At 62.1% G+C, this 11,475-nt stretch overlaps 1 protein-coding gene across 1 annotated transcript in view; it reads right to left on the bottom strand.

Moving 5' to 3' along the window:
• Window positions 1-5,133, bottom strand: part of PPP2R3B (protein phosphatase 2 regulatory subunit B''beta) — a gene marked incomplete at its 5' end in the record, with an annotated part of 28,046 nt that extends 22,913 nt beyond the window's left edge. The window contains 1 exon segment of the mRNA XM_018044433.1: window positions 4,948-5,133. Coding sequence (XP_017899922.1) covers window positions 4,948-5,133 — 186 coding nt within the window.
• Between the last annotated feature and the right edge of the window lie 6,342 nt (window positions 5,134-11,475).

The raw sequence follows: 11,475 nt of genomic DNA on the forward strand, positions 1-11,475 counted from the left end.
ACCATCCCCGCTCAGCAGCTCAGCCCTGTCCGGCTCTGCGGCCTCATGGCCTGCGGCGCGCCGGGCTTCCGTCCTCCACCATCTCCCAGAGCTTGCTCAAATGTCCACTGAGTCGGTAATGCCATCCAACCATCTCATCCTCTGTCGTCCCCTTCTCCTCCCACCTTCAAAACATTGTGGTACTAACACAGAAACAGACACTTGGATCAAGGGCCTGCAACAGAGAATCCAGAAATAAACCCACAAGTATGCTCAATTATGCTTTGACCAAGGAGGCAAGAATATACAATGGAGAAAAGAAGACAAATTCTTCAGCAAGTGGTGCTGGGAAAGTTGGAGAGATGCATATAAATCAATGAAGTTAGAACACACCCTCATGCCACCCACAAAAATAAGCTCAAAATGGCTTAAGGACGTAAACCTTTGACATGATGCCATAAAACTCCCAGTAGAGAACACAGGCACCACACGCTTTCTTAGGTCAGTCTCCCAAGGCAACAGGAATACAAGCAGAAATAAGCAAGCGGGACCTAATCAAGCTCACAGGCTCCTACCCAGCAAAGAACAAAAGACAACCCACAGAACAGGACAAAATATTTGCAAACGATATGGCTGACAAAGGACTGATTTCCAAAATGGACAAGTACCTCACACAACTCCACAACAAAACAATTGAAAAATGGGCCAAACGTCTAAATAGACATTTCTGCAAAGAAGACATACAGATGGCCAATGGACACACAGAAACATGCTCAACACTGGTCATTATTGGAGAAATGCAAATCCAAACTACAATGAGGCACCGCCTCACGTCGCTCAGAATGGACACCACTGAAAAGGCCTACAAACAGCAAGTGCTGGAGAGGGCGCACAGAGATGGGAGCCCTGCTACAGTGTTGCTGAGAACGTGAATCGGCGCAGTCGCTATGAAGACGCTTGCAGGCTCCTCAAAAACTAAGGACAGAGCTGCCATATGATCCAGCAATCGCACTCCTGGGCAGAGACCCAGAGAAAACTCTAATTCAGAAACACACTCGCCAGCCCAGCGCTCAGGGCAGCACTGTTCACAACGCCAAGCCATGGAAGCACCTGAACGTCCTCACAGACGGACAGACAGAGAGGTGGACAGACACGGTGAGCCCCGCTGGGCCACAAAGAGCGCTGCGATGCCGTTGGCGGCAACACGGACGGATGAGAGGTGATCACACTGAGTGAGGTCAGCCAGCCAGAGACAAGCACCTAATGGTGTCATTCACATAAGGAAGCTAAAATATGGCACAGACGAACTTATCTGAGAAACAGAGACTCACAGACACAGAGATCAGACTTGGGGCTGCCGGGACGGGGGAGGGGGTGTGGGTGGAGAGGGATGGACAGGGAGTCTGAGATCCACAGATGCAGACTGTTTATATATATATATATATATACACGTGATGGACACACAACAACGTCCTACTGCATGGCAGAGGGAACAGCGTCCGACATCCCGTGAGAGGCCATAATGAGAAGAACGCACGTATCTGTACAATGCATGCTGCTGCACAGCAGAAGTCATCAAACACTGTGACTCAACTCCAATTCTATTTTTAAAAAGGTGAAAGAAACCACCCAGAAAATGGGAGGAAATATTTACACAGTATATATATCCGATAAGGGATTGTATCTAGACCACAAAGAATGCTTATGAGTCAACAATGAAATGACAGACCTCAACTGAAAAACAGTCAAAGGATCTGAAGAGACACTGTCGGACAGATTATATAGAAATGGCTAACGAGCACGTGAACAGTCTCAGCATCAGTCAGAAAGGAAAGCGGTAGTCGCTTCAGCCGTATCTGCCTCTGTGACCGCAGGGACTGTGGCCCGCCAGGCTCCTCTGTCCAGGGGACTCTCCAGGCGAGCACACTGGAGCGGGTCGCCATTCCCTTCTGCAGGGGACACGCCTGAGCAGGCCTTCTGCATGGGCCCCGTACCATCTGAGCTCCGGGGAAGCCCACAGCCAGGAGGAAACAGTTCAAAACCCCAGGGAGGCAAGCGCCGCCCTCACCCCGGGAGGGCTGGTCCTCAGTCAGAGACGCAGCGAGCGCTGGGAGCAACGGGAACGCGCTGGGAGCAACGGGAACGCGCTGGGAGCAACGGGAACACGCCGGAGCCCTCGCACAGCACAGGCGGGCAAGTGTGGAAAAGAGCCCTGAAGTTCCTCAGGAAGGGGAACAGCGCCACTGTCTGAAGCAGCCATTCCACTCCCTGGGCCTCCACCCACGAGAGATGCAAGCACGCCCCCCCGCACAGACCCGCAGCACAGGGGCGCCCGCAGCACCATCGCGCACGAGGGCCACCGGGCAGAGCCGCCCGCAGCACAGGAGCGCCCGCAGCACCATCGCGCACGAGGGCCACCGGGCAGAGCCGCCCGCAGCACAGGAACGCCCGCAGCACCATCGCGCACGAGGGCCACCGGGCAGAGCCGCCCGCGCGCCCGTGAAGGGCAGAGCCGCCCGAGCGCTCCTGGAGGGGAAGCATGGAAAGGAATGGTGAAAGGAAGGCAGCTTGGACAGAGGCCACACTGCGGATGGACCCTGAACACACGACGTTCAGTGAGAGATGCAAACACAGAAGGACACACAGCGTCTGATTCCACTGATAGGCAATGTCCAGGACAGGCAAATCCACGGAGATAGGAAGCGGATTCATGGCTGCAGGGACTGGGGGAGGGGAGTGGGTGGATCGGTAGGGGGTTGGATGGATAGACAGATGAATGGCTGGATGGGTGGACAGATGGATGAATGGATAAGTGTGTGCATGGGTGAGTGGGTGGCTGGCTGGCTGGATGACTGAATAGATGGGTGGTTAGGTGATGAATGGATGGATGATGGAGAGATGGCTGAATGGATGGATGGGTGATGGATGGATGGATGGATGAATAGGTGGATGGATGGATGGGTGGGTGGATGGATGGATAGATAGATGGATGGATGGGTGCATGGATGGATAGATGGATGGATGGATGGGTGCGTGGATGGATGGGTGGGTGGATGGGTGGGTGGGTGGGTGGGTGGATGGGTGGGTGGGTGGATGGATGGGTGGATGGGTGGGTGGATGGATGGGTGGGTGGGTGGATGGATGGGTGGGTGGGTGGGTGGATGGATGGGTGGGTGGGTGGGTGGGTGGATGGATGATGGGAGGAGAGATGGATGAATTGATAAACGCAGTGTGGCCCGTGCACACACTGGAAGCAACTCAGTGAATGCAGAGGTGGGAAGCTCTGACACAGGCTACCGCGTGGATGGACCCTGAGCGGAGGGTGCTCAGCGAGAGAAGCAAGCACAGAAGGACACACAGCGGGTGGTTCCATTTACACAAAGAGTTAGGAAGAGGCAAACCCACAGACAGTGAGGGCAGACTAGTGGTTTCCTAGGGACGTAGGGGAAGGGGAGGGGCAAGGGCAACCACGGGGTACAAGGCTTCTGTCTCGGGTGATAAGAGCTCACTGTAGAGACGGCTGCACGACTCTGTGAATACACTGAGAATGGCCGAGCTGTACACTTTCAATGGTGAATTGTGGGGCACGTGGATTCCATCTCAAGAAAGCTTTTGGAAAAAGAGAAAAAGGCAACTGCTGAAAACTGAAGGCAGAAGGGGAGCACGTGGAGTCACTCAGCACACAGTCCAGCAGAACTTTTCAGGACGTGCACGACAGAGAGTTAGCAGCCGGGACCAAGAGAGAAAGATCTTACAGGAGCAGCAGGGGCGATGGGGGAGAGGAGGGGGGAGAGGAGGGAGGGGGGGAGAGGAGGGGGGAGGGGAGGGAGGGGGAAGGGGAGGGGAGAGGAGGGGGTAAGAAGAGGGCAGGCGGAGGGGCAGGGAGGGGAAGAGGAGGAGAGGAGGAGAGGAGGGAGGCGGAGGGGAGAGGAGAGGAGAGAAGGAGGGAGGCGGAAAGGAGGGGTGGGGAGAGGAGAGGAGGGGTGGGGAGAGGAGAGGAGGAGAGGGGAGAGGAGAGGAGGAGAGGAGGGGGGCGGAGGGGGCGGGGTGGCGGGGGAGAGGAGGGGACACAGAGAAAAGAGAAATCGAGACAGAGGAGAGGCGCCGCACTGCCCCAAAGAACCAACGTGTAATTCACAAGTAGCCTGTGCAGCAGCGTGACCCCTGGGGGATCAAAGGCGCGGGAGGTGCCCGCCCACAGCTGTCGACGACAGCGAGAGCTGGGGTGCTGGGAGCACGGGAACCCCGCATGTGGGCACGACACGGCAGGCAAGCTGGGGCCTGACTGGCGTGAAGCAGGGGCCTGTGCTGTCCAGCAAGCCTGCCAACGCAGGAGACGCGGGTTCGATCCCTGACACGGGAAGATCCCCTGGAGGAGGAAGTGGCATCCGCTCCAGTACTCTTGCCTGGAGATTCCCACGGACGGAGGAGCCTGGGGGGCTGCGGTCCATGGGGTCATAAGCAGCCGGACACGACTGAGTGACGGACACACACAGAGTGAGACAGCAAGGGGGCACAAGGACCCCGGGCCCCTTACAACAGCCAGCCGGCCACTAGGGACGGCCGAGGGCACCGTGTCGCGTTCCTGTAAGAGCCAGAGCAGACGCCAGAACGACTGGGCGTCCACACGGAGGATCCAGAGCCGCACTCTCCGTGATGAGTACCTCGGTCACACTCAGGGTCAGTCTAGAATCACACACGCGGCGCGTGGACTGTGGACACGCATCCCTTGGACAGGAGACACGCGGGAAGGCCTGAGCTGAGCCCGTGGGGAGGGTCCCTCAAAGATCACGAGGCCGCGGGGAACGGCACGCAGGCTGTCTGTGTCCTCCAATAGCGAGGCCAGAGCTCAGCACGAGCCCTCTACGCCTCAGGCTCCAAGGACTGCAGAGAGCGGACGCAGAAGCCGAGCTCTGGGCCTGCCCACGGCCGAAGGAGGACCCCCCACGTGCCCGCGGGGACACCCACCTTGGCCACGCGGCCCATGTCCTCCATGGTGGCCCTCTCGTGCGGGAACTGGGCAAAGGTCCTCTCGATCTTGGCGATGACAGCGTCCACGTTCACCGTGTCCTGCGGGCGGCCGCGAGGGAAGTAGAAAGTGGGGACGCTCCGGCTCGCGGCGGGAGGCACGGGCTCCTCCTTCCTTGTCTGGACCTGAGGAAGACCACAGTGAGGGCCTGGACACGCGAGTGCCTCCTGGGGTGCACACTCAGTGAGGGCCTGGGCACGCGCGCGCCTCCTGGGGACTCACACTCAGTGAGGGCCTGGGCACATGGGCACCTCCTGGGGATTCACACTCAGTGAGGGCCTGGGCACGTGGGCACCTCCTGGGGACTCACACTCAGTGAGGGCCTGGGCACGTGGGCGCCTCCTGGGGGTGCACACTCAGTGAGGGCCTGGGCACGCGGGCGCCTCCTGGGGACTCACACTCAGTGAGGGCCAGGGCACGTGGGCGCCTCCTGGGGGTGCACACTCAGTGAGGGCCTGGGCACGTGGGCGCCTCCTGAGGGTGCACACTCAGTGAGGGCCTGGGCACCTCCTCGGGACCCGTGCTCAGTGAGGGCCTGGGCACGCGGGCGCCTCCTGGGGTTGCACACTCAGTGAGGGCCTGGGCACGTGGGCGCCTCCTGGGGATTCACACTGATTGAGGTCCTGGGCACGTGGGCACCTCCTGGGGATTCACACTCATTGAGGTCCTGGGAACGTGGGCACCTCCTGGGGAGTCACACTCAGGGCTTGGGCACATGGGCATCTCCGGGGACTCACAATCAGTGAGGGCCTGGGCACGTGGGCACCTCCTCGGGACCTGCACTCAGTGAGGGCCTGGGCACGTGGGCACCTCCTGGGGATTCACACTCAGTGAGGACCTGGGCACCTCCTCGGGACCCGCGCTCAGGGAGGGCCTGGGCACGTGGGCACCTCCCGGGGATTCACACTCAGTGAAGATTGGGCACGTGGGCACCTCCTCGGGACCCGTGCTCAGTGAGGGCCTGGGCACGTGAGCGCCTCCTGGGGATTCACACTCAGTGAGGGCCTGGGCATGTGGGCACCTCCTGGGGATTCACAGTCATTGAGGTCCTGGGAACGTGGGCATCTCCTCTGGACCCCCACTCATTGAGGTCCTGGGAACGTGGGCACCTCCTGGGGATTCACACTCAGTGAGGGCCTGGGCACGTGGGCACCTCCTGGGGACACGTGGGCACCTCCTGGGAATTCACACTCAGTGAGGGCCTGGGCACGTGGGCACCTCCTCGGGACCCCCGTTCAGTGAGGGCCTGGGCACGTGGGCACCTCCTGGGGATTCACACTCATTGAGGTCCTGGGAACATGGGCATCTCCTCTGGACCCACACTCATTGAGGTCCTGGGAACATGGGCACCTCCTGGGGATTCACACTCAGTGAGGGCCTGGGCATGTGGGCACCTCCTGGGGATTCACACTCAGTGAGGGCCTGGGCACGTGGGCACCTCCTGGGGATTCACACTCAGTGAGGGCCTGGGCACGTGGGCACCTCCTCGGAGCCACACTCACTGAGGGCCTGGGCATGTGACCAGCCCCTCCCTCTATTTTCATGATGGGAGGCAGGTCTGATCCACGGCTCCCCCGACCCCGAGCCCACTTGACCCACTGTTGACCGGGCACCCAGACCATCACTGCGGGCTGACTGCAGACACAGGAGGTCACACAGCCCACATGCAACGCCACACGTGGCCCCTGGCCTGGTCCACACTGCCCCGCCTCCCTGATCCTGCTTCGCCTCTGGCCCCCTGGACAGGACGGCTGACGGCCCAGGCTGCCGAGAGAACCTTCCCCGTGTCCTGCGGGAAGTCAAAGGAGGCGCGGCGGGCTGTCCCTCGGTGGCAGGTGGCACCTGTGACCACTTGTGCCCACACCCGCCCTGCCCCGCAGAGGTTTCAGCCGCAGCCAGCACAGCCCTCAGGAGACACAGGGCCTCAGGGCTCTGCCTCCCAGCACGGGCAGCAGCGGGCACCACACAGGAGCCAACAGCATGCTCTCAGCCGCAGCTGATGTCAGCCAGGCATCTCCCGACGCACCTACCACTGGGTGGCGTGGAGTGTCCACCCGGTGCCTCGCCGGGTGGCCTATGGGCAGGCGCAGCGGCCTGCTGGCCCTTCCAGGGCCGGGGGGCTGGGAGGGGTCACACCTGGGGAGGGACAGAACAACAGGGCCCCTGTCACCCCAGGTCACGGGGTCACCAGGACCCAGGACAGCCTCCCGTCAGGCGCCATCCCCTTCAGAGGCCCTGTCACCCCAGGTCACGGGGTCACCAGGACGCAGGACACCCTCCCGTCAGACCCCATCCCCTTCAGAGGCCCTGTCACCCCAGGTCACGCGGTCATCAGGACCCAGGACACACCCTCCCGTCAGAGACCTCAGGAGCCCATGAGCCCCCAACACACCTAGACACAGGAGGAGAAAGCCAGAAGACCCAAAGGCAGCCAGCAGGTGCGTAAACGCAGCCCAGGCCCAAGAAACAAGACAGATGAGGGGAAATCTTCAAAGAAACAAACAGCAGGAACTCCATCCAGCTCTCAACAGAAGAACAGAGCCTAGAAGCCAGAGGGAGGCAGAGCCCACCTCATCCCTCTACCTGTGAGAAGGTGGCTGTCACATGACGTGGACACTGAGCCACTTTTAGGCCCAAAAAGAGCAGAGAGCCAGAGCGAGCGCACGACAGACACCTGGCCCAGGCGACGCGGAGGCGTGCACGTCAGTGGGGAGCAAAGCGCCCCCAGACGTAAAGTCTGAATTACAAGACGGGGTGGGGGGCGGGGAGAGCAGTGCCTACCTGGCTAACTCACACGCATCCACCAGAGAAGTCAGTCATAAGAACACCGGTTTACTTCTTTCTGAAAACTCCCCCGAAGATGACAACATTAAATGCAAGGGAGACAGAACGGAAGTGCGTGAAGAGTTTTGAGCTGGATGATAAAGACATGCATTGACTCAGTTCCCACAAAAATGACACTGTCAGCTGAGCAGTGACCTGGTGGGAAGCACTCCAAAGGGAAACAGACTTTTTAAAGAGAGGCGGCAAAGGAGAGCACACAGAGAAATACAAAATAAAGCAGAGTGGATTTCAAGTCATAACAGATGTAAGTGAACTGAATGTTCCAGTTAAGAATACAAAGGGCGGAGGCCTTCCCTGGTGGCTCAGTGGAGAAGAACCCGCCTGCCAACGCAGGAGAGGTGGGTTCAATGCCTGGTCCAGGAAGATCGCACACACTAAAGAACAGCTAAGCCGGTGCGCCACCACTACTGAGCCTGGGCTCCAGAATCCGGGAGCCACAGCTACTGAGCCCAACTCCCCACCTGCCCCGAGAGCCCGTGCCCCGCTGCAGGAGCGTCCTCGCCATGAGACGGCTGCACATCCCATGTAGAGAGCCCACGCCCCGCCACAGGAGGGTCCTCGCCATGAGAAGGCTGCACATCCCACAGAGAGCCCGCGCCCCGCCACAGGAGGGTCCTCGCCATGAGAAGGCTGCACATCCCACGTAGAGAGCCCGCCCCCGCCACAGGAGCGTCCCCGCCATGAGAAGGCTGCACAACTCAAGGAGAGCAGCCCCTGGTCACCAAAACGAGAGAAAAGGCCACGCAGCAACAAGACCCAGCACAGTCAAAAGTAAACTCAGGTCAAGGGAACTTTAGAAACAAAAAGCTCAAACAGAAGAAAAAAAGTAAGATTTATTTATAAGACACACACACGTAAGGTCTCGGGACACAACAGCTGAAACTTAAGTGGAAAGAGATACAGTGGCCAGCAGCGATGGAAAGGCGGGCACCGCTGTGTTCATGCCCGGAGAGTGGGCTGGGGGCCTGGATTTCCAGAGGGAGGGTCAGGACACCGCGCTGGGGTCCACCACTGGCCGCGCCGCCGACCCCGAGCTGACCGCTGCCCCGGCGTGGCCTCAGCGCCCACCAAGCCCCGGAGCCGGGAAGTGCGGCGCGGGCAGGCAAGGCCGGGAAACAGAAGCGCCGGGTGCGGACAGGGGAGATTTACAGAGTCATCTCTGGGCCATAAATAGCGCGGGCGGCACAGCTGCGGGACATGCGCCCTTCGCCAGCACACAGGCGCCTCAGGGGCCGCCGCCTCCGGCCGAGCGGGGCTCCCGAGGGCCGGAGAGAAGCGGCGGACGACAGCGCCCTGAGCTCGGTGCGGCCGGCTGGACGTCCGCGACGAAGGCGGAGGGGGTACAGCCGTGCGTCTGGGTGTGTGAGACACACACACACACACACACAGCCTCCCAAGTGGGGCTGGGCCCCCGCAGCAGCCCGCAGAGCAGGGGCGCCGGCCGGCCCCGCCCGCGCCCCCGCCCTCCCTGCCTCCGGGCGCCACGGCCGTCAGCGCGGCCCCGGCAAACTTCCGTGGCGGTGCGGACACCCGCGCTCCCTGACTCATCGCGACTGCGGAGACCGAGACGTCCGCGGCCCTCGGGACACGCGCCGCCGGCGGCCCGAACAGGCCTGAGGACACGGCCTCGGGGAGAAGCGGGGCGTCCCTGTGCGGCGGGAGCGGGCCGCACCAGGGACAGCGCCCGCCTTCGGAGCAGCCCGGCGCCCCCTCCCGGCACGACTTCTCCGAGCGCGGCCTCAGCCGGTCGGCGTCTCCGAGGACGGAGGGCGCGCGCCGGGCCGGCGGGGATGACCGTGGGTCTAAGCACCCAGGAGGGGGCGCGGGGCGAGCGGAGCGGGGGCCGGGGGCGGGGCCAGACGCGGGGCGCAGCCGGCACGGGCCCCATCGGAGCGGAGACCCGGGTGTGGGGACACAGGCGGCCGAGGCACCCTACGGAGGCCGGCGCCAGGCTGGGAGGCCCTGCAGGCCGGAGCTTCTCCTCCGAGCCTGGGAACCCTCCCCACCGGCTGGCGAGGCTGGGGAGGGCCAACTAGGACCCTCAAAAGGCCCACCGATGGACACGCGAACGGTCCAAGTATAGGCAGAGGCGCCAAAATGAAGATGAGACCGTGTGCGCCCCTGGGCAGAGGGCTGCGAGCCCGCGGAGCCGGGAGGCACGGCTGGGGTGTGGAGCTGGGGAGCAGCCCGAGGGCCCAAGTCCACGGGCTCCAGGACCGGGGGGACCATGTCTGACCCCCAGGTCCCCGGAGTCCGGATCAAGGGGGCACATTCAGGGGCACCCCGCACAGTGATGTGACCCCCGGGGTCTGACACGGGCGGAGTCTGCAGGTTAGGCTGTCAGCGGGGAGGGGAGGGGAACCTGGACCGTCCACCTGAAGGGCCCACAGGGAAACTGGACGGGTGAGAGCGGGACCAGAACCAGGGATGGGCGGAGGGGAGCGGGGGAGCCCGTCCTGCGGCGTCCTGCACCCCAGATTCAGGCACGGGGACAGAGGCCAGCACTCAGCTTGGACGGGGCGGCGGCACAGCTGGGCAGGGTCCTCGTGGGCTTGGGACTCGAGCTGAGGGCCACCTCGGAGGACAAGCTGGGGGCCTGAGGGCTGCTCAGCAAGCGCTTGGCCCAGGCGTCCACATGCACGGGGTGGACAGGAAGAAGGCTCTGCAGGAAGAGGAGAGCCCCCCAAACACGACAGCCACACTGCACACCTTCCCGTGGCCCTGAACCCAGCACCGCCACACCAGGCTGCAGGTGCATGCGTGTGAAGCACCGAGTCCATCTCCACGTGCCCTCCACGCCCACACACCCACCGCCCCCGCCACAGCCCTCACCACCCCCAACCATCACGTCCTCCTCACCCGTCCTCACCCATCTCCACCACACCCCACCCTCCCTCCTCACCATCTCCACACACACCCCACCCTCCCCTCCTCACCCCATCTCCACACACACCCCACCCTCCCCTCCTCACCATCCTCCTCACATCTCCACACACACACCCTCCCCTCCCCTCTCCACATCTCTCACCCATCTCCACACAACACCCACCCTCCTCCTCACCCATCCCTCCTCACCCCACCCTCCCCTCCTCACCATCTCCACACACCCCACCCTCCCTCCTCACCCATCCCCTCCTCACCCACCCTCCCTCCTCACCCATCTCCACACACACCCCACCCCTCGCCTCCTCACCCATCCCCTCCTCACCCCACCCCTCCCTCTCCACCCATCTCCACACACCACACCTCCCCACCCACCCTCCTCACCCATCCCACACACACCCCACCCTCCCTCCTCACCATCCCTCCTCACCCATCTCCACACACACCCCACCCTCCCTCCTCACCCATCTCCTCACATCTCCACACCACACACCCTCCCCTCCTCCACCATCTCCATCCTCCTCACCCATCTCCACACACACCCCACCCTCCCCTCTCACCCATCTCACACACACCCCACCTCCCCTCCTCACCCATCTCCACACACACCCCACCCTCCTCCCTCACCCATCTCACACACACCCCACCCTCCTCCTCACCCATCTCCACACAACACCCACACCATCCTCCTCACCCATCTCACACACACACCCCCCCTCCCGTCCTCCTCTCCCACCCAC

Source organism: Capra hircus, unplaced genomic scaffold (assembly GCF_001704415.2).
Source record: "Capra hircus breed San Clemente unplaced genomic scaffold, ASM170441v1, whole genome shotgun sequence".
NCBI classification, from domain to species: Eukaryota; Metazoa; Chordata; class Mammalia; order Artiodactyla; family Bovidae; genus Capra; species Capra hircus.